Source organism: Oncorhynchus keta, chromosome 25, assembly GCF_023373465.1.
Source record: "Oncorhynchus keta strain PuntledgeMale-10-30-2019 chromosome 25, Oket_V2, whole genome shotgun sequence".
NCBI classification, from domain to species: domain Eukaryota; kingdom Metazoa; phylum Chordata; class Actinopteri; order Salmoniformes; family Salmonidae; genus Oncorhynchus; species Oncorhynchus keta.
Genome location: NC_068445.1, coordinates 19,453,665 through 19,476,395, shown reverse-complemented (window position 1 = coordinate 19,476,395; position 22,731 = coordinate 19,453,665). Strand labels below are relative to the sequence as shown.

Sequence of the window (22,731 nt, the reverse complement as noted above, 5' to 3'; positions counted from 1 at the left end):
TGTTGGGTTGGCCAATTTTGTGACTGATTTTGCCTGTTGTTTTGGGCGTTCGCTTTGGAAACCTAATAAAGTCAGGTTTCCCCAGTATCCTCTGCTCTCTGCATTTGACTCCACACCCACCATTCCAGGCATTGTGACACAGGTTTTTTCCTCATATCTGCTGTCCTGCACCTGACTCTCTCACCAGCTACACACAGGACACTTTATAGACAGGATATTCGGGAAAAATGTGTATAATTATATTTATTTTTAAATATCACTCATACAGTACAAAAGAGGATGAAGAAAATACAACCAATGGTATAGTTTACATGAACATAAAACATGCTAAATACAAACAACAATACTACTCTCTTGGTTAATTTTATACCAAGAATTTTATCATCTAGGCAATTCAATTGAAAGACTACTACTACCAGAGCAGTAGACTGTATGCCTATCAACGCCTTTCAATCTTAACCGTAAGCTATTGCTGAATCGAAAGTCAGTTCATCCTTCAGCCAGTCACGCCCTTTCAGGAGTATACTGCACACAGTCTGGAATGATTTGGCACAATGGTGTTCATGACTCATAATCAGATGCACATATTGGTAGTGCACAATGAAGTAGGGGAGCTAAAGCTGGAACGATCTGGGGAATGGAGTGATGGAGAAAGAATCAGCAGAACCCAAAGCCGTCTGTCTGCCTAGCGAGAAGACATGCCCAACTGCTGCTTCAGTTTCTGGAGCTGTTCCATGCTGATGTTGTTGCCTCCACATACCACGATCACCACAGGGCCCAGGTCCTGCTTCAGCTTGCCCTCCTTCTGCACTACCAGTCTGGGAATGATGTCACAGTACACAGCTGCCAGGGCAGCGCCACACGCAGGCTCCACCAGGACCTTCTCATCGTCTGGAGCAGGAAGAGGAATTCAGTATCAGAGAGGCTTGTGGGCTTTTTTAGGTATACAGTAGTAATCATATTATCCTCTACACAGGTCTAGCCTACTGTTTGTGATGCTCACCAACAAAGCGCTCGACAGCTTTGACAGCATCCTGGTCTGTGACCACCTCGGAGAAAACGGTATGTTCGCCAGCAAGTTTCAGGGTCTGTGCAGATACTCTTGTCAGGCCCAATGTTGTGGCAATGCTGTGTAGATGAAAATGATAGAATTGTTGTTGTGCATACGGCTTTGCCTTCTTTTTGTGCTAACATATTACTTTTTGGCTGTAATGTTAAAGAGATATATAAATAGCCCACCAAATCTACCTACCCCATCCCCATATTGTTTTTATTTACTTTTCTGCTCTTTTGCACACCAGTATTTCTACTTGCACATCACCATCTCCTCATCTATCACTCCAGTGTTAATTTACTAAATTGTAATTACTCCGCTACTATGGCCTATTTATTGCCTTACCTCCTCACGCCATTTTCACACACTGTATATAGACTTTCGTTTTTTCCATTGTGTTATTGACTGTACGCTTGTTTATTCCATGTGTAACACTGTGTTGTTGTTTGTGTCGCACTGCTTTGCTTTATCTTGGCCAGGTCCCAGTTGTAAATGAGAACTTGTTCTCAACTAGCCTACCTGGTTAAATAAAAGTTATTTAAAAAGTCTCTCGGTTTGAGTGTGACTCTTACAATTTCTTACCTTGTGATCTCAGGCAGAGTGATCAACTTCCCAGCCTTTATAGCAGCATTAAGGCTGTGTGCCCCCATGGTCTCCATCGCTACGACTGGAACATTTCCCCAGCCGGCGCGACGCAGTCCTTCGACAACCCCGTTCATGAGGCCTCCACCTCCAACAGACAACACCATCGCCCCAGGCTTCTCCTGCAGCTCGGACTCCACTTCCTTCACCAGAGACGCATGGCCCTCCCTACACACACACATTGAAAAAAATGTGTTTTCACTTTTCATTCACAATACATTTTATCATACATTGCAAAGCAGTCCTTAGAATCTGCTTTGTATAGATCGTTCTATGTTGACTGGAATGGAACACTAACAATCTTTCGGAATAAGCTATGTTGTTAATCGTTCATGAGACAAGAAAAGGCTGCTGGTTCTGCTATAATGCTGCTGATAACATTGAAGTCTATTCAGCTGAAGTGTATAGTTAGTGTTTGGCTGTGAAATTAACCAGAAACATTTGGCTGCCATGAGGGTTCAGTCATCTTGTAGAATTACATTATCTTCAATCCCTCTTGTTAACTGCAGCACAAAAATGCACGATAAGATATCCTCATAGATTCTGCCAATCATCCTATCATTGCACAGAGAACAATGTACAAGTTTTACTCAGTAAAGCATGGTAACACTCAGGATACTACGCATAATAAATGTATACAAGAAAATATGCCACGCAAAGTTTCATTTGGATTGGAATAGAGTTGAATGTTTCTTATCCCTTATCAGCTTTCCTTATTTCATGGAAGACACTCTTACTTTGACTATTATTATCAGTACATTCACAGGAAATAGAGCAACACTGATGTTGCTGAAGTGTATTGATATGGTATCTGTAACTCACCAGATGAGAGGGTCATCAAAGGGAGAGATGAAGATCCATCCAGGGTTGTTGGCCACAAGCTGTTGTCCATATTCGATACTCAAATTCACCGTCTTGCCATGAATGACCACATCGGCGCCTTCGTCCCTCAGCCTCTCAACTGTTGGTTCCGGGGTGACACTGGGCACGACAATGGTGGCAGGTACCCCAAGCTTACGGGCAGAGTAAGCAGTTGCCATACCAGCATTTCCTCCTGTGATGGAGCAATGACATTGGCCACTTTAGGAAAACGGATACTATACGGAGAGTGCTTAGATGAAAGATCCCATAAGAATATAGATTTCTGAGATAATATGCTATGCTTCTTGTATTGTGACAAAGATTTTTAAGCTGTGATTTCAAGCTGTGATGTGATTGATTACTTACCTGAACAGCAGACAAATCTCTCACAGCCTCGTTCAGCCCACTGAAAGACAACAAAGAGCACATGATATGACTCACAGTTCTGTTCCCCTTTATGAGAAGAACTCAAGGGACCCCACATTGAAAATATCAAATTAAACCAAATTAGTCACATGTCCAGTGTTCAGACAGGGACTGACCTCCTCAAACTGGTCTGGACTGGTCCTACTGGGAAAATGCTATATACCATTCGCCGGCACATCCACACCCCATGTTGTTTTGCTGGGGCCCCTAACATGCATTCTAGCACAACAACATCACCCCATCTTATCACAAGCACCCCCTCACTCCACATCCTTTTCCTCTCCTAACTCATAGGTATGGGTGATTCACTCACTGTCTTGCAAAGGTGTCCAATGCCCCTGATCTTGAAGGATCCTGTGGGCTGGGATGAGTCTAGTTTCAGGTAGACAGAGGTGCCTGCTATTTTGGTAAGGGCAAGGCTCTCCCTCAGTGGGGTGGCCACGTGAAGAGCTCTCTCCTGTGGGTTGTTCATTTCTCTAGCTGAGGACAGACACGTTGGTTAATTAATGTGTTACAAGTGTGAAAGCACATTAATTCATACATTTTCAATAATTGTGGAGGAAGAGCTTAACATGATTGTACTCTTGTGTTCATGCACCACATTATTATTATTATTATTGCCTTGATCAAGAGCACATAGACAGAGGCCCAATGCTCTTAACCACTAGGCTATTTAAGTGTTAATTCACAGAGAAAGACCAGCAGTGGATACAAGCATTAGAGGAAGAGCTCCACATTAATGAACATCCCCCACATTAAAGGTTGAGTTCAATATCACTCTATTAGCACTACAGAAAGAACATCAATAAAAACCTATAAGCAAGCAAGGGAGTACACTGACAATCTAAGACAATACAAACTTTGTAAAAAATACAGGTAAACAAAATACATAAAATAGGTGCTTATAATAGGTACTTAAATATAATAATATTTCTTACATCAAATTAATTATGTAGGCATATTATAATTTTCTTCTAAAGCTTTTACAATTGCTTCAATAACAGACCCTATAAATAGAAAATATGAATAATCCAAACAAGCACATATATTGCACGCTTTAAGACCAAGACAATCAAAGTAAAGTTTCACTTTACCTTAGTAGACTTCTGTTTTAGGGTCAAATGCAAACTTCTCAACAGTCAGGTCAAGTTCACTGATGAGAATTAGAAGATGTTTTTATTCCTACTCCGCAGCGGGGACCTCCCTCCGCAACCAATCACCGTTGGGCACTCCGCTGGGCACTCCTCTGATGTCACACAACACTTTCCCTGGACGAGACGTGGGGATTTTAGAGCTTTTGTCACACACCATTCCCCTAATAAGGTCTAAGACAACATAATATATCGTACATTTCTGTTAAATGTATTGGTTTTAGGCTAGCATGGTGATGTACTCAAATTGATTAACCCATATGATCACCGCTACATTTAAGAAAAATAGGATAAACATAATGTCTTTGGAAGTTAGAGCAAATCTGTATTAACTGTCCTGCATATTATGATACATTATATTTATATTTGCTGGGTCTATAGGCTATAAACTTTAGTAACTGAATTAATGGGCACCTCAACTTACATCATGCATTATTAAATACGCCTATAGATAGGCCTACAAAAATACGTAGGCTATTGCTAAAATTATGGTCATAATTTGGATAATGGAAACAACGTTAAATTACATTCCCCTCCCTAGCAGGAGAATACCCAATACAGAAGGAAATGCATCTTGCTTGTATTCACAAATGCACGTTTGTGTCCCTTGCTTTTATGACCCTTTTTTAGTAGTATTCACATTTTACGTTATTGACAGTGTGTAATAAATTACTGAACTAATTATTTAAACGTGGGTACAAAACTGGGTCAGTCTATAGATACGTGTACAGACCATTTTTACACGGTGTCCTCTGGCTGCGCTGGCTGCGCTGCAGGGGTCCATATCATTGTCATTACCAAAAGAGTCGCGACTATTTTGACTCCGCGCTACCAAAAGCGGCAGATTCGACCGAACACATCTAGGCGAGTGGCCTCTGCTCAGCGGCAGCAAATGTTGACGACTCAAACCTGACTGATCTGGATTGGAATATAAAGAGAATCCCGAGAGTATAGGCATTACAACAAATGGGTCGTTCTATAAACCTTTTTCGTCCCTCTTATATTTTAAGTCGACATTGTGCACAAATATTGCATTTTAAAAGCCCGCTATATTAAATTGGTGCCCTTTAATATAGACCATTAATATAGACCACATGGAGAATTCAATCAATCTGGATTTTTAAATTAATAAAGACTTACTAAAGTGCTGTTTTACATTATTTTAACCCACTTAATCCTAACATTTCTCCAGCTTTACCATCATTGTAAAGCCTTAATTATTTTACTGCTTTGAAAAAGTAATTTCTGAAGATATTTATTTATTCAATGCGTGATTCATTTACTTCTATCCCTAATGTTTAGGTCAACCCTGTTATGTGAACTGAACTCTCACTTTAATATGGTGAAACTATCCTTTTAAAACATGTGTTTTCTAAAGAAATATTGAAAATATAATAGTCAAATCATAATGTGAAAGCGGTTAAGCTGGTTCTACTCTTTGTTGATGTTTTTTTGTGGTGAAAATTTGAACGGTCAAATATACATAGATAGACAGGCTAGCATTTTTGGGGGATCAATTTAACTTTTTGTGCTGTACCTTGTCATGCTGCTTGCTTTGCTAGTATCACTTGGTCCAACCCGTTATTTTATTTTGCACTTACTATAGTGGGAAATTGTTTTAAAAAAAAGTCGAACCTGCTTTTTATGACAGACTGTTAAAATCAGCTGAAATTAAAAGTAATTTTTGACAAAGATACACTTCTCAAAAGGCACCGAATTGTTTGAAAAACCCAAGTATATTCAGATACATTTTTGCTGAAAATAAATAAATACATGATCTGTATGACCCCTAATCTCGCGGTCCGCGTTAAATAGACTATCATGCTATTAAAGACTTAAGAAATGTATTGCTGTAGCCTACACTATTTAACTAATTGGAATCACAGAGCACTTACATATTTTAGACCAAACCATTATCATTAACGTTATATCATGCATGGACCTCTAAACAAAACATTGAATTACAGTTATACTATTGTCCTAAATAATGGAAAACGGAACAGAGCTACCACACTATCCAACGATTACGCACACACATGTAGTCTTCCGCAAAGCACTTTCTGTCTCAACATAAAATGCTTGAGTATCTCACGATGAACCTTGGAAAAATATACATGTTAGTGCTGACGTGATCAATGTCTAAAATCAAAACTCGTCATGTGCAGTTCGGACTAGGTAAAGCTGCTCACGTTTCACGTGCGTCTAGAGCGGTTCAGTGAACAAAAGATGGTGTCCTGGCTTCCTTTCGTCTTTACCATAGCCACTGCCCAAGCCTGAAGCGGGGTTGTTTGGTACGCATACAGTCCACACTGAAGGTTTCCAAACGGCCAAACATTCCATGACATCCAGGGATATGGTGCAACAAAAATGTTTATTCTTCTTATATCTTAACAAATAAATGATTCTCCAATCAACTTAAAGCATAGGTTACTTTATATGGAAAATACATATTAGGTCTTATGTCTGTATGTCTGTATGGTCAAAAACTATACCGCTCCCGCATCTAGCAAGGACTCCCTCTCCCGAAGGCCCAACTTCCTGCCTTTATCCTAACACACTTACCACAATACAATGAACAGGCAAGAGGGGGGCCAAATGGCCGAGTTACACTAACAACAAATTAATATATCTCAATCAGGTAAATATAAATCATAAAGGTACGTACCTAATATTTAATAATTTACATTAATATTTAATATATTTACACAAATATACATGGAGCTCCATATGTTCGGTCTTTTATACAAATATGTCCAAATCGGCTCTAACATACCGGCCCCTAATTGTTGACTGCACTGAATGCACAACAATTACTTTAAATTCAAACGTAGAGCCAATACACAAAACATTCTATACCAGAGCACTATTGCAGTTCATAGCTATATACAAATATACAAGGTACCATATAGGAAAATAGTCCATAGATCTCAGTCTGAGTTGAAGTGTAAAGGTGTTCAACTTCGAAAAATGTCAAGAGTTTGACGTCCAAAAATGTATGACATCAAAGAATGTAAGAGTACGACATCAACGAATCAGAGGTGCACGTGATTCTAAGATGGAGCACTGTGTGTGTGTGTGTCACTCCGTCGCCTCAAGGAGCAGACAGAGTTTATTGATAGGTCTCTGTAAGATATTGGTCTTAGTCTCCCACCTCCGGGGGGCTTGGACGTTTCGGTGGCGGGCGCGCCGGTGTGAGTCGTGGTACGGGATTGGAAGACTCCTTCCGTTCATCCTTGTCACTTTTTAACAACTCCCCTGTAGACCGATATGTTTCAACCGCCTGGGCTATGTCGTCGGCTGACAACGGGTTGGCTTGCCCCACAACCCTTTTTAAGTCACTGGGTAATTCTCTCAATATCTTGTCCACTACGAGAGTCTCTATCACATGTCCTACTCCCTTTCCAGGTTCTAGCCACTGTTTCGTCAGTCATATTAATGCGAAGATCTGGGCACGGACAGGTTGATCAGCTGTATAGGTCCATTGATGGAACTTTACAGCCCTATCTCTGGCAGTCAGCTGGTACCGGGACAGGATCTCGGTTTTTAGTCGGCCATAGTCCGCAGCTTCGCGGGAATCCAGGTCAAAATAGGCTTCCTGAGCCACCCCGGTCATGGTTGTCTGCTGTGCCATGATCAATTGTTGCAGTAGGGCGTTATCCATCGTTCTTGAATGGTTCCTCCGGGTCTACTGGAAGAATCTTGATTTACTCACTTATCCTTGTGTCACTCGTCCACCTAATGCCTGCATCCTCCACCAATGTGAGCGGACCAAGTAATTGGGTGTCACTCTAAAGCGCAAAGGTGGAATAAACGAGTCAGGAGTAGGTTTTCTTGATTGAACACAGTTCTCTATTGAGGGCATTTGGTCAACACAAACACTCCAACATAATCAATGAAAATCTTCCAAAGCAAAACATACATCTTCTTCTCCAGATGAAACAGGAACACAATAGGATTATCTTTAAACTACAACAAAAAGTCACGGGATTGTCACCGTCTTAGTGGTTCTTCCTGGATAGCTCCTCTCTCTCGGTGGCCATCTTCCAGAGATAGTTTTTCCCTCTTCATCTCCTTCTCCTGCTCCCTCTGGATCTTTCTCACCAGAGCCAACCTGGCTCCCAGCTCCATCATGTAGTCTGTCTGGATCTCCCTTTCCTTCAACTGACACTCAGCCCTCCTCTGTGTCAGCGTTGAACCCTCCATGTCTTCCTCCTAGCTAACAAGAACTCTTGTCTCCCATTCCTTGTTGGGCTGCTATCCGTGAGCCCAGCCTGCCCTCTGGTGGTCCTTCCACATTTCCTTTTTGCTTGTATTGTGTAGCCGGCCCGTCACTAAATAAATTAAGCTGAATGACTTCAGGGTACTTCTGCTTCAACATAGCAAGAACCGGATCAAGGTGGGCCCAAATGGCAGGTGGATCATGATGGTCTCTGTGATGGTGAAATGGAGCAAAAAGCAATTGGTGGTTGATATGTAGCAGTGTGGAGCACTCCAGTGTGGAGAGTGGCTTGCTGATGAGATCCTCCAAAATGCACGGACTGGATCTCTTGACTGTATTTGCATGAATAGTTTTTGCTGAAGTCAATGTACATCAAGCATTCATTGTTCTTCAGACTCTCCCTAAGCTCCCTATAGGCCTGGTATTGCCACTTGATATTAAAGATGGGTTGCCTAAACTTGGCGAGCCTATCTTGAAACTGACTGACCAGTTCAGTTTCTGTTATTGTGACCTCCCTCTTCGCGGTTATCATGGAGCACTTCTCTTCATCTTTTGGATCGTCTCCATTGTGTCAGAGGAACTTCTACATTCCCAGTAGGTTTCAGAGTTGGATGAGTGGTGAGGAAGCAAACATTCACCATAAGCACATAGCTTCGATTTCGGGTCGCACATACTTGAGTTGACCATGTCCTCAAGGTTTTTGGTGGACAAAAGCCCAAGGCTGTGAAGGGAATTTGCCATGAACTGTAAATTCTCATGGGTTTTGCAGTGACAAGTTTCACAATCAGTGTCATTTGGGCGTAACAACCCCAAATGTTCTGAGGCGGCAGAAGGAGGTATAGGACAACTGGCCAAGTTCCTCAGACAGGAATTTCCTATGCAGATTTGTCATTGTGTCAGTCAAAAGCCTCTTCTGCATTTTGTTCTTTAGTTATGTGATGGTTTGTTTGCGGCCGGTCGTTATATGACTTACATCATCACGGAGAAAGAAATCCTTCACTTTCCTTTTGATTTCTGTTTCTGTTCTGCTTTCCTTCCTCGTCAAAAAGAGCAAAGGTCCCCTTCCAACGTTGGCTCTCTTATTTGAAAAGCCCAACACCGTCTGGGCATACTTCTGAAGTGTATACTTGTTCAACATATTAACAGAGGTCACTTTCGCAATGATTTGCTTGTTCTATACATAAGATAACATTTAATGAAGAAAATGTGTAAATATTTTTTTAAATGTCTAATTTTATTCCGAATTATTCTCGTTGAAGTTGATTGAGCAGCACTTGGGACATTGAAAAATTGCCTCCTTCCAGTGAAATAAAATAGTCTAAAATGTACTTGCCAAGTTAAATAAAGGTTAAGTAAAAATAAATACAAAATAAAAGACCTTCAAATGTTTAGTGCATGAATATCTCCCAACCTCACCATATCATCTTTAGGATGAAACCCTGCGCTGCCGTGAACAATATGACTGGCCAATTAGATGTATTTAATGTCTAATATCGATTTTGGTCAGAATTTCATCCAATAATACAAAAAAAAGATGTTTAAGTTTCGTTAAATTTAGTTTGTTGTTTTAGTTTATTTATTTGCACTGTGGAAAGAAGCCTCACCAGAATCTAAATAGTAAATTCATAACACAGATGATAAGAAATGGTACTCCAGACAGTGTCACGACTTTCGCCGAAGTCGGTCCCTCTCCTTGTTCGGGGCGGCGTTCGGCGGTCAACGTCACTGACTTTCTAGCTACTGCCGATCCACTTTTAATTTTCCATTTGTTTTGTCTTTGTTTCACACACCTGTTGTCAATCCCACAATCACTTGTTCATTATTTAACCCTCTGTTCCCCACATGGTTTTTGTGAGTGATTGTTTATTGTATATTCCGGTCCGTCTGTGTGTGCTAAATATGTTTCTTTGTATATTTGCCTTTTTTTGAGTAAAGCACGTTGTCATGACTCCCACCGAAGGTGGCTCCCTGCCTGTTCGGGCGGCGCTCGGTGGTCGTCGTCGCCGGTCTACTAGCCGCCACCAATCCCCTTTTCTTTTTCTGTTTGTTTGGTCTTATTGGTCGCACCTGTCTCTTATTTCGTTTTTAGATTCAGTTTATTTAAGCCTGTTAGGCCCGTCTGTTTTTGTGCGGGCTTGTTTTCTGTTAATCAGGTTGTGCGTGTTGTGTTCCTGTCCGTTTCTGCCCTGTGTTGGGTTGGCCAATTTTGTGACTGATTTTGCCTGTTGTTTTGGGCGTTCGCTTTGGAAACCTAATAAAGTCAGGTTTCCCCAGTATCCTCTGCTCTCTGCATTTGACTCCACACCCACCATTCCAGGCATTGTGACACAGGTTTTTTCCTCATATCTGCTGTCCTGCGCCTGACTCTCTCACCAGCTACACACAGGACACTTTATAGACAGGATATTCGGGAAAAATGTGTATAATTATATTTATTTTTAAATATCACTCATACAGTACAAAAGAGGATGAAGAAAATACAACCAATGGTATAGTTTACATGAACATAAAACATGCTAAATACAAACAACAATACTACTCTACTTGGTTAATTTTATACCAAGAATTTTATCATCTAGGCAATTCAATTGAAAGACTACTACTACCAGAGCAGTAGACTGTATGCCTATCAACGCCTTTCAATGCTTTTCTATCTTAACCGTAAGCTATTGCTGAATCGAAAGTCAGTTCATCCTTCAGCCAGTCACGCCCTTTCAGGAGTATACTGCACACAGTCTGGAATGATTTGGCACAATGGTGTTCATGACTCATAATCAGATGCACATATTGGTAGTGCACAATGAAGTAGGGGAGCTAAAGCTGGAACGATCTGGGGAATGGAGTGATGGAGAAAGAATCAGCAGAACCCAAAGCCGTCTGTCTGCCTAGCGAGAAGACATGCCCAACTGCTGCTTCAGTTTCTGGAGCTGTTCCATGCTGATGTTGTTGCCTCCACATACCACGATCACCACAGGGCCCAGGTCCTGCTTCAGCTTGCCCTCCTTCTGCAGTCTGGGAATGATGTCACAGTACACAGCTGCCAGGGCAGCGCCACACGCAGGCTCCACCAGGACCTTCTCATCGTCTGGAGCAGGAAGAGGAATTCAGTATCAGAGAGGCTTGTGGGCTTTTTTAGGTATACAGTAGTAATCATATTATCCTCTACACAGGTCTAGCCTACTGTTTGTGATGCTCACCAACAAAGCGCTCGACAGCTTTGACAGCATCCTGGTCTGTGACCACCTCGGAGAAAACGGTATGTTCGCCAGCAAGTTTCAGGGTCTGTGCAGATACTCTTGTCAGGCCCAATGTTGTGGCAATGCTGTGTAGATGAAAATGATAGAATTGTTGTTGTGCATACGGCTTTGCCTTCTTTTTTTGTGCTAACATATTACTTTTTGGCTGTAATGTTAAAGAGATATATAAATAGCCCACCAAATCTACCTACCTCATCCCCATATTGTTTTTATTTACTTTTCTGCTCTTTTGCACACCAGTATTTCTACTTGCACATCACCATCTCCTCATCTATCACTCCAGTGTTAATTTACTAAATTGTAATTACTCCGCTACTATGGCCTATTTATTGCCTTACCTCCTCACGCCATTTTCACACACTGTATATAGACTTTCGTTTTTTCCATTGTGTTATTGACTGTACGCTTGTTTATTCCATGTGTAACACTGTGTTGTTGTTTGTGTCGCACTGCTTTGCTTTATCTTGGCCAGGTCCCAGTTGTAAATGAGAACTTGTTCTCAACTAGCCTACCTGGTTAAATAAAAGTTATTTAAAAAGTCTCTCGGTTTGAGTGTGACTCTTACAATTTCTTACCTTGTGATCTCAGGCAGAGTGATCAACTTCCCAGCCTTTATAGCAGCATTAAGGCTGTGTGCCCCCATGGTCTCCATCGCTACGACTGGAACATTTCCCCAGCCGGCGCGACGCAGTCCTTCGACAACCCCGTTCATGAGGCCTCCACCTCCAACAGACAACACCATCGCCCCAGGCTTCTCCTGCAGCTCGGACTCCACTTCCTTCACCAGAGACGCATGGCCCTCCCTACACACACACATTGAAAAAAAATGTGTTTTCACTTTTCATTCACAATACATTTTATCATACATTGCAAAGCAGTCCTTAGAATCTGCTTTGTATAGATCGTTCTATGTTGACTGGAATGGAACACTAACAATCTTTCGGAATAAGCTATGTTGTTAATCGTTCATGAGACAAGAAAAGGCTGCTGGTTCTGCTATAATGCTGCTGATAACATTGAAGTCTATTCAGCTGAAGTGTATAGTTAGTGTTTGGCTGTGAAATTAACCAGAAACATTTGGCTGCCATGAGGGTTCAGTCATCTTGTAGAATTACATTATCTTCAATCCCTCTTGTTAACTGCAGCACAAAAATGCACGATAAGATATCCTCATAGATTCTGCCAATCATCCTATCATTGCACAGAGAACAATGTACAAGTTTTACTCAGTAAAGCATGGTAACACTCAGGATACTACGCATAATAAATGTATACAAGAAAATATGCCACGCAAAGTTTCATTTGGATTGGAATAGAGTTGAATGTTTCTTATCCCTTATCAGCTTTCCTTATTTCATGGAAGACACTCTTACTTTGACTATTATTATCAGTACATTCACAGGAAATAGAGCAACACTGATGTTGCTGAAGTGTATTGATATGGTATCTGTAACTCACCAGATGAGAGGGTCATCAAAGGGAGAGATGAAGATCCATCCAGGGTTGTTGGCCACAAGCTGTTGTCCATATTCGATACTCACATTCACCGTCTTGCCATGAATGACCACATCGGCGCCTTCGTCCCTCAGCCTCTCAACTGTTGGTTCCGGGGTGACACTGGGCACGACAATGGTGGCAGGTACCCCAAGCTTACGGGCAGAGTAAGCAGCTGCCATACCAGCATTTCCTCCTGTGATGGAGCAATGACATTGGCCACTTTAGGAAAACGGATACTATACGGAGAGTGCTTAGATGAAAGATCCCATAAGAATATAGATTTCTGAGATAATATGCTATGCTTCTTGTATTGTGACAAAGATTTTTAAGCTGTGATTTCAAGCTGTGATGTGATTGATTACTTACCTGAACAGCAGACAAATCTCTCACAGCCTCGTTCAGCCCACTGAAAGACAACAAAGAGCACATGATATGACTCACAGTTCTGTTCCCTTTATGAGAAGAACTCAAGGGACCCCACATTGAAAATATCAAATTAAACCAAATTAGTCACATGTCCAGTGTTCAGACAGGGACTGACCTCCTCAAACTGGTCTGGACTGGTCCTACTGGGAAAATGCTATATACCATTCGCCGGCACATCCACACCCCATGTTGTTTTGCTGGGGCCCCTAACATGCATTCTAGCACAACAACATCACCCCATCTTATCACAAGCACCCCCTCACTCCACATCCTTTTCCTCTCCTAACTCATAGGTATGGGTGATTCACTCACTGTCTTGCAAAGGTGTCCAATGCCCCTGATCTTGAAGGATCCTGTGGGCTGGGATGAGTCTAGTTTCAGGTAGACAGAGGTGCCTGCTATTTTGGTAAGGGCAAGGCTCTCCCTCAGTGGGGTGGCCACGTGAAGAGCTCTCTCCTGTGGGTTGTTCATTTCTCTAGCTGAGGACAGACACGTTGATTAATGAATGTGTTACAAGTGTGAAAGCACATTAATTCATACATTTTCAATAATTGTGGAGGAAGAGCTTAACATGATTGTACTCTTGTGTTCATGCACCACATTATTATTATTATCATTGCCTTGATCAAGAGCACATAGACAGAGGCCCAATGCTCTTAACCACTAGGCTATTTAAGTGTTAATTCACAGAGAAAGACCAGCAGTGGATACAAGCATTAGAGGAAGAGCTCCACATTAATGAACATCCCCCACATTAAAGGTTGAGTTCAATATCACTCTATTAGCACTACAGAAAGAACATCAATAAAAACCTATAAGCAAGCAAGGAGTACACTGACAATCTAAGACAATACAAACTTTGTAAAAATACAGGTAAACAAAATACATAAAATAGGTGCTTATAATAGGTACTTAAATATAATAATATTTCTTACATCAAATTAATTATGTAGGCATATTATAATTTTATTCTAAAGCTTTTACAATTGCTTCAATAACAGACCCTATAAATAGAAAATATGAATAATCCAAACAAGCACATATATTGCAGGCTTTAAGACCAAGACAATCAAAGTAAAGTTTCACTTTACCTTAGTAGACTTCTGTTTTAGGGTAAAATGCAAACTTCTCAACAGTCAGGTCAACTTCACTGATGAGAATTAGAAGATGTTTTTATTCCTACTCCGCAGCGGGGACCTCCCTCCGCAACCAATCACCGTTGGGCACTCCGCTGGGCACTCCTCTGATGTCACACAACACTTTCCCTGGACGAGACGTGGGGATTTTAGAGCTTTTGTCACACACCATTCCCCTAATAAGGTCTAAGACAACATAATATATCGTACATTTCTGTTAAATGTATTGGTTTTAGGCTAGCATGGTGATGTACTAAAATTGATTAACCCATATGATCACCGCTACATTTAAGAAAAATAGGATAAACATAATGTCTTTGGAAGTTAGAGCAAATCTGTATTAACTGTCCTGCATATTATGATACATTATATTTATATTTGCTGGGTCTATAGGCTATAAACTTTAGTAACTGAATTAATGGGCACCTCAACTTACATCATGCATTATTAAATACGCCTATAGATAGGCCTACAAAAATACGTAGGCTATTGCTAAAATTATGGTCATAATTTGGATAATGGAAACAACGTTCAATTACATTCCCTCCCTAGCAGGAGAATACCCAATACAGAAGGAAATGCATCTTGCTTGTATTCACAAATGCACGTTTGTGTCCCTTGCTTTTACGACCCTTTTTAGTAGTATTCACATTTTACGTTATTGACAGTGTGTAATAAATTACTGAACTAATTATTTAAACGTGGGTACAAAACTGGGTCAGTCTATAGATACGTGTACAGACCATTTTTACACGGTGTCCTCTGGCTGCGCTGGCTGCGCTGCAGGGGTCCATATCATTGTCATTACCAAAAGAGTCGCGACTATTTTGACTCCGCGCTACCAAAAGCGGCAGATTCGACCGAACACATCTAGGCGAGTGGCCTCTGCTCAGCGGCAGCAAATGTTGACGACTCAAACCTGACTGATCTGGGGCCTGTTGCACAAAACTAGGATAAGGGATTAAGCCAGGATATCTTGGTGATCCTGGCTCAATTGATCCGTAATCCGGTTGCACTAAAGATGGATAGGGGGCAGGAGGATATGTTATGGTATAAATTACCATGGAGATTTATTCTGTGGAGCTAGCCTGCTCCAGACCAGGCTAAATTCCAGGATCTATTTAATCTCATCCCTAATGTCAGTCAGCAGTCACCACAAATGGAAACCAATAGTTATTTCACTGCTCACTATACATTGTTATCACATATAACTAGACCCACTGTCATTATTTAAACGTTTGTGATCATTAATTTCAATGATTTTGGATAAAAATGATTTTTAGATGTTGCTATCATTAGATAATTTACAGTTTCCCATAGACTATATATAAAATGATAGAATATTAGGGCCACAGAGGGAAAAAAAGACAAGTCATAATATTGTAACCAGTTGTTTTAAAGGAGGACAGTTGTTAAAATGACAGATGCGGGGCATTTCGTGAAATTGTACTTCAGTATGGTTTCATAAACAAAGACATGCTGATGTGCCAGAATATTAAGTATCACATTGTCATAAGTATCAAAACTGTAAAAACAATATGTAGCTTTTCTGCAGAAAGAACCAGCCTCATAAATTTATGACTTTATCCTTTTTCTTCAGTGTGGCCCTAGTACTCTGTCATATAAACAAATACACATTCCATATGAATATAAAAACACAATGTGTAACATTAAGTTCCTTTATTGAATAAGGACAAAACAAAGCAGGTAAACCATCAGCTCCTTTCGAAACTGAAGTCACAGTGACTCTACAAGATGGAAAGCACAGAATCCAAGCATATTATACAAAATGATACATACACATTCAAAGGTCTGTATATAACACACCCTGCATGTCTGCACACTAAAATAAATGCAGGACAAATCCATACACATCAACTGAACAGACAAATGAATGGATGCAGTAGCCTCCCTGCAGCCTTGTATTACACACAGTATACCGCACAAACATCATAAGAGGCCAAATTCGTAAAAAAACGAACCCAAAAAAAACCAAATTCCTCTGCCACCGCAGGACATATTTAACCAAAATTGAAAGCACACATACTAACTAAAATAATTCAACACATATTGGTCCCTCAGCAGCCGACCACTGTCGTCATCAGGGAAGATTGCCGGATTGTCCCAGTCCATGGCTGGTGGCACTCTGGGGGCCCTCTCCTTCCTCAGGCAGGCCACATTGTGGAGGACAGCACAAGCCACAGTAATATCACATGCCCTAACAGGGCTGACCCTTAATTTGTGAAGGCAGTGAAAGCGTGCCTTCAGGAGGCCAAAGGTCATTTCAACTCTGGCCCTGGTCCTGGCATGGGCATGGTTGTAGGCCTGCTGTACTTCCTGGGGGTCTGTGAAAGGTGTCAGGAGAAAAGGCTGGCAGCCATACCCCCTGTCTCCCAGCAACACACCAGAGAATTCACCTGTCAACACAAAATCTCATCATTACTACCTCATAAACACAGTGATATTCTTGACACAGCCATGATGGTTATAAATAGGGGTTGTGTGGCTTACCTTGTGATAGGCACTGATAGATTTCAGAGGCCCGAAAGATTCTGGAGTCATGGACTGAGCCAGGCCATTTTGCCACAACATTGCTGATCACACAGTCAGCATTGCAGACCATCTGAAATCATAAGATGAGGAATATTACACCAATCAATGCACATCACTGGCAGATTTTTTTGCTTATTTTCCTAGGTAATTTTGCTCAAGAAAATATTCAAGATGTTTTTTAGATATTTTTTTTTACTGAAAACAAGACAAAAATACTAAGTAAGAAAGACATTTTTGCAGTGCAGTGAGCAACCGACCTTGGGTCCTTTGAAAGGCGCAATATAAATTAAAGTGATTATTATTATAGCTCATCTATTTATTCAATTACATTTTATTTATATAGCACTTTTCACAATTGTTTCATTCTGTCAAAGCAGCTTTACATTAATGAAAGCAGGAGAAACACAAAAAAAACGGTGGACAACATAAGAAGCAGAGTACAACGGCTAAGATTAAACCGTACTGAGCGTAGTAATGTTAAATAATAATGTAAGGCTTTAATAATTTATCATAGCTTTATACAGTGTGATGGACTTACTTTACACAATTTCACTCATATCTGCAGTGCATTTCAATTAAAAATTTAACCGTTTCATAATTACAGTACAACTGCGTTTTTGGAGATGTGAATTAAATATTTGAATTGTAATTGTGATGTTTCAGCGGAGCGGTGAGTGTGTAATTGTGCACTACTTACGCATTCAGGCGGTCTGCAATACTTTGCCACGCTTTTTCTCTTTGCTTTATCACTGTGGCGGTGTTGCCTTTCTTCTTAATTATATATTTTACCTCCTCGTATGCCTCCATGAGGATTTGTGCTTCCGACGGGGAAAAGTACGCGGCTCTAGTTGCCATGGTAAATCAGTTAATCTGTGATCTGTGGCGGGGTCTATTTGAGTGAGCCGTGAGCGCGCACCTATCCAGGATTGGTTTCACCTGGCTTAATGAATCCGTGTCTGCTCATCCTGGCTTGGTCTTTGTGCAACCAATTAAGCCTGGACGCACATGTTTTGGCTTCATTGAGCTCAGTTTAGTCATTCATCCCGGATGTCTTAATTCTACTTTTGTGCAACAGGCCCCTGGATTGGAATATAAAGAGAATCCCGAGAGTATAGGCATTACAACAAATGGGTCGTTCTATAAACCTTTTTCGTCCCTCTGATATTTTAAGTCGACATTGTGCACAAATATTGCATTTTAAAAGCCCGCTATATTAAATTGGTGCCCTTTAATATAGACCATTAATATAGACCACATGGAGAATTCAATCAATCTGGATTTTTAAATTAATAAAGACTTACTAAAGTGCTGTTTTACATTATTTTAACCCACTTAATCCTAACATTTCTCCAGCTTTACCATCATTGTAAAGCCTTAATTATTTTACTGCTTTGAAAAAGTAATTTCTGAAGATATTTATTTATTCAATGCGTGATTCATTTACTTCTATCCCTAATGTTTAGGTCAACCCTGTTATGTGAACTGAACTCTCACTTTAATATGGTGAAACTATCCTTTTAAAACATGTGTTTTCTAAAGAAATATTGAAAATATAATAGTCAAATCATAATGTGAAAGCGGTTAAGCTGGTTCTACTCTTTGTTGATGTTTTTTTGTGGTGAAAATTTGAACGGTCAAATATACAGATAGACAGGCTAGCATTTTTGGGGGATCAATTTAACTTTTGTGCTGTACCTTGTCATGCTGCTTGCTTTGCTAGTATCACTTGGTCCAACCCGTTATTTTATTTTGCACTTACTATAGTGGGAAATTGTTTTAAAAAAAAGTCGAACCTGCTTTTTATGACAGACTGTTAAAATCAGCTGAAATTAAAAGTAATTTTTGACAAAGATACACTTCTCAAAAGGCACCGAATTGTTTGAAAAACCCAAGTATATTCAGATACATTTTTGCTGAAAATAAATAAATACATGATCTGTATGACCCCTAATCTCGCGGTCCGCGTTAAATAGACTCTATCATGCTATTAAAGACTTAAGAAATGTATTGCTGTAGCCTACACTATTTAACTAATTGGAATCACAGAGCACTTACATATTTTAGACCAAACCATTATCATTAACGTTATATCATGCATGGACCTCTAAACAAAACATTGAATTACAGTTATACTATTGTCCTAAATAATGGAAAACGGAACAGAGCTACCACACTATCCAACGATTACGCACACACATGTAGTCTTCCGCAAAGCACTTTCTGTCTCAGCATAAAATGCTTGAGTATCTCACGATGAACCTTGGAAAAATATACATGTTAGTGCTGACGTGATCAATGTCTAAAATCAAAACTCCTCATGTGCAGTTCGGACTAGGTAAAGCTGCTCACGTTTCACGTGCGTCTAGAGCGGTTCAGTGAACAAAAGATGGTGTCGTGGCTTCCTTTCGTCTTTACCATAGCCACTGCCCAAGCCTGAAGCGGGGTTGTTTGGTACGCATACAGTCCACACTCAAGGTTTCCAAACGGCCAAACATTCCATGACATCCAGGGATATGGTGCAACAAAAATGTTTATTCTTCTTATATCTAACAAATAAATGATTCTCCAATCAACTTAAAGCGTAGGTTACTTTATATGGAGGGGGGGCCAAATGGCCGAGTTACACTAACAACAAATTAATATATCTCAATCAGGTAAATATAAATCATAAAGGTACGTACCTAATATTTAATAATTTACATTAATATTTAATATTTAATATATTTACACAAATATACATGGAGCTCCATATGTTCGGTCTTTTATACAAATATGTCCAAATCGGCTCTAACATACCGGCCCCTAATTGTTGACTGCACAACAATTACTTTAAATTCAAACGTAGAGCCAATACACAAAACATTCTATACCAGAGCACTATTGCAGTTCATAGCTATATACAAATATACAAGGTACCATATAGGAAAATAGTCCATAGATCTCAGTCTGAGTTGAAGTGTAAAGGTGTTCAACTTCGAAAAATGTCAAGAGTTTGACGTCCAAAAATGTATGACATCAAAGAATGTAAGAGTACGACATCAACGAATCAGAGGTGCACGTGATTCTAAGATGGAGCACTGTGTGTGTGTGTGTCACTCCGTCGCCTCAAGGAGCAGACAGAGTTTATTGATAGGTCTCTGTAAGATATTGGTCTTAGTCATGACGCTCCGGACTAGACCTTTGGCCCCTGGCAAAGCCTCCACCACACGACCCATTAGCCAAGAGTTCCTTGGCGTGGTGTCATCGACGATGACCACGAGGTCACCAGGACTGAAGTTTCTCTTAGTTTTGTTCCACTTGTTCCGCTCCTGCATAAGTGGAAGATACTCCCTGATCCATCTCTTCCAGAAGAGGTCAGTGATATATTGTACTTGCTTCCATCTCCTTCGTGAGTATAGGTCGCTTCTCTGGAATAGTCCTGGTGGCAGGACTGGCTTAGCTTTCAGATGAAGCAGGTGGTTCGGAGTCAGGGGTTCTAGATCATTAGGGTCATTTGTTACAGTAGTGATTGGTCTGTCATTCATAATCGCCTCAACTTCACACAAGGCTGTCTGCAAAGCCTCATCATCCAGTACTTGCTCTTTAAGGATTGAATAGAGGATCTTTTTCACCAGTCGGATCAACCTCTCCCATACCCCCCCATGGTGGGCTCCAGATGGAGGGTTGAATGACCACGTCACTCCTTCCTTCAGTAATTCTTTTTGAATCTTGTTGTGATCCAGCTCTTTCATAGCTTCTCCTAGCTCTCTGTGTGTTCCAACAAAGTTGGTGCCATTGTCTGTTCTGATACTTGTTACTGGGCCCCTTCGACAGATGAACCTGCACAGGGCATTGATGCAGGAATCAGTATCCAGATAACTAGCAACTTCTAGATGGACAGCTCGACTCACAAGGCAAGTAAAGATCACACCATAACGCTTCACATGAACGCGGCCTCGCTTCACCTCTATGGGGCCAAAGTAATCTATGCCCACATGGGTGAAAGGCGGCAAATCAGGTGACACCCGATCTTGTGGAAGGTCGGCCATCTTCTGTTCTCCAGCTCTAGCTTGCATCCGCCTGCAAAAGACACAGCTCTTAAGGATCTTCCTTGCTAAAGAGTTGGCACAGGGTATCCAATATCGCTGGCGAAGTCTAGAAAGCATGTGACCTCTCCCAGAGTGGCCAACCTGCTCATGGATGTGGAGTAAGATCAGTCTAGAGATGTAGGAGTCTTTGGGCAGGATCATAGGATTCTTTAGTTCCGTAGGCATAGCAGCTTTGCTTAACCTTCCTCCTACTCTCAGAATGCCATTGTCAACAATTGGATCAAGCTTACAGATTGAGCCACTTCTCTTGGCACATTGTTTTCCTTTCATAACTAGTGCAATGTCTTGTTTAAAGTGCTGTCGTTGTTCAAATCTAATGATGACCTTTTCTGCTTCATCTAGGTCATACACAGACATACTTTCTTTTCCAAACGTCAGTTTCAACTTGTCAATTTGTTCCTTCAGTGAGTTTGTCAGACTCTGATCTGGACCAGTTTGAGAGAGAATTTTCCTTTTCTGGCTTAACTGTAGAAGACGTTTCTTCAGTTTCAGCATCCAGGCAACTGCTTTCTTCAAGCTGTTCCATGTTGAATAGTACTCAATCAGTTGGCTGGTTGGACTCTTTTCTTCCACACTTGTATGGTTTACGATTACGTCTTTTCTCACCTCTGGATCATCCGGAGGGATGGAGCTAAGCTCCTCTGGGACTTTCGGCCATTGAGTTTCTGGTTTCTCCAGGAATTCTGGTCCTTTACGCCATCTCTTTGAGTTCAGGAACATTTCAACGTATAATCCTCTTGAGGCATCATCGGCTGGGTTGTGTTTTGAGTTCAAATACCTCCACTGTTTTGCTTTCGATAGGTCACGGATCATAGCAACCCTATTAGCCACAAAGGTATGGAATCTCTTGGTATCATTGCGGATGTATTTTAGCACAGACTGGCTGTCCGTCCAAAAAGTTGACTCCTCAAGTTCAATCTGGAGCTCCAACTTTAACATCCTGTCCACTCGCACTGCCAATGTTGCTGCAGCAAGTTCCAGTCTGGGGATTGTCATCTGCTTGAGTGGAGTCACCCTTGATTTCCCCAGTATGAATGCAATGTGAACCTTTTCCATACCGTTTGTGAACCTAAGGTAACTTGCCGTGCCATAACCTTGTTCACTTGCATCACCGAAGTGATGCAGCTGTGCCGTCTTGACTTGACCAAAGTTCAGGCATCATACACCTGTCTATCTGGAATCTGGAGAGCTGGCCCAGCTCTGAGAGCCATCTCTGCCATGAAATAGAGTGTTCTTCAGGGATGACTTCGTCCCATCCACACTTTAGCTTGCAGAGCACTTGAAGGATTTGCTTTGCCTTTAATACAAATGGGGCGAGGAAACCTAATGGATCATAAATAGAGCTGACAGTTGAGAGAATACCTCTTCTTGTAAGGGGTCTGTTCTTGACAGTGACTCGGAAGGTAAATGCATCACTTTCA

General features: G+C 41.0%; 2 protein-coding genes across 4 annotated transcripts; both read right to left on the bottom strand.

Moving 5' to 3' along the window:
• Positions 1-225: 225 nt before the first annotated feature.
• LOC127906001 (L-serine dehydratase/L-threonine deaminase-like) lies at positions 226-14,767 on the bottom strand. Of its 2 annotated transcripts, none has more exons than XM_052478798.1 (7): positions 14,625-14,767; positions 3,297-3,463; positions 2,924-2,963; positions 2,519-2,750; positions 1,637-1,864; positions 1,004-1,128; positions 226-891 (listed from the first exon to the last, which is right to left on the bottom strand). In XM_052478798.1, the coding sequence occupies exons 2-7, from the start codon at positions 3,453-3,455 to the stop codon at positions 686-688; spliced, it is 990 nt and encodes a 329-aa protein (XP_052334758.1). In that variant the 5' UTR covers positions 3,456-3,463; positions 14,625-14,767; the 3' UTR covers positions 226-685. The 2 variants fall into 2 exon arrangements, with proteins under 2 accessions (XP_052334758.1, XP_052334759.1); XM_052478799.1 differs by lacking the exon at positions 14,625-14,767 and adding an exon at positions 4,078-4,250.
• Positions 10,768-14,767, bottom strand: LOC118381937 (L-serine dehydratase/L-threonine deaminase-like). Of its 2 annotated transcripts, none has more exons than XM_052478800.1 (7): positions 14,625-14,767; positions 13,846-14,012; positions 13,474-13,513; positions 13,069-13,300; positions 12,186-12,413; positions 11,551-11,675; positions 10,768-11,438 (listed from the first exon to the last, which is right to left on the bottom strand). In XM_052478800.1, the coding sequence occupies exons 2-7, from the start codon at positions 14,002-14,004 to the stop codon at positions 11,239-11,241; spliced, it is 984 nt and encodes a 327-aa protein (XP_052334760.1). In that variant the 5' UTR covers positions 14,005-14,012; positions 14,625-14,767; the 3' UTR covers positions 10,768-11,238. The 2 variants fall into 2 exon arrangements, with proteins under 2 accessions (XP_052334760.1, XP_052334761.1); XM_052478801.1 differs by having other exon boundaries at positions 13,846-14,008; positions 14,625-14,730.
• Positions 14,768-22,731: the final 7,964 nt, after the last annotated feature.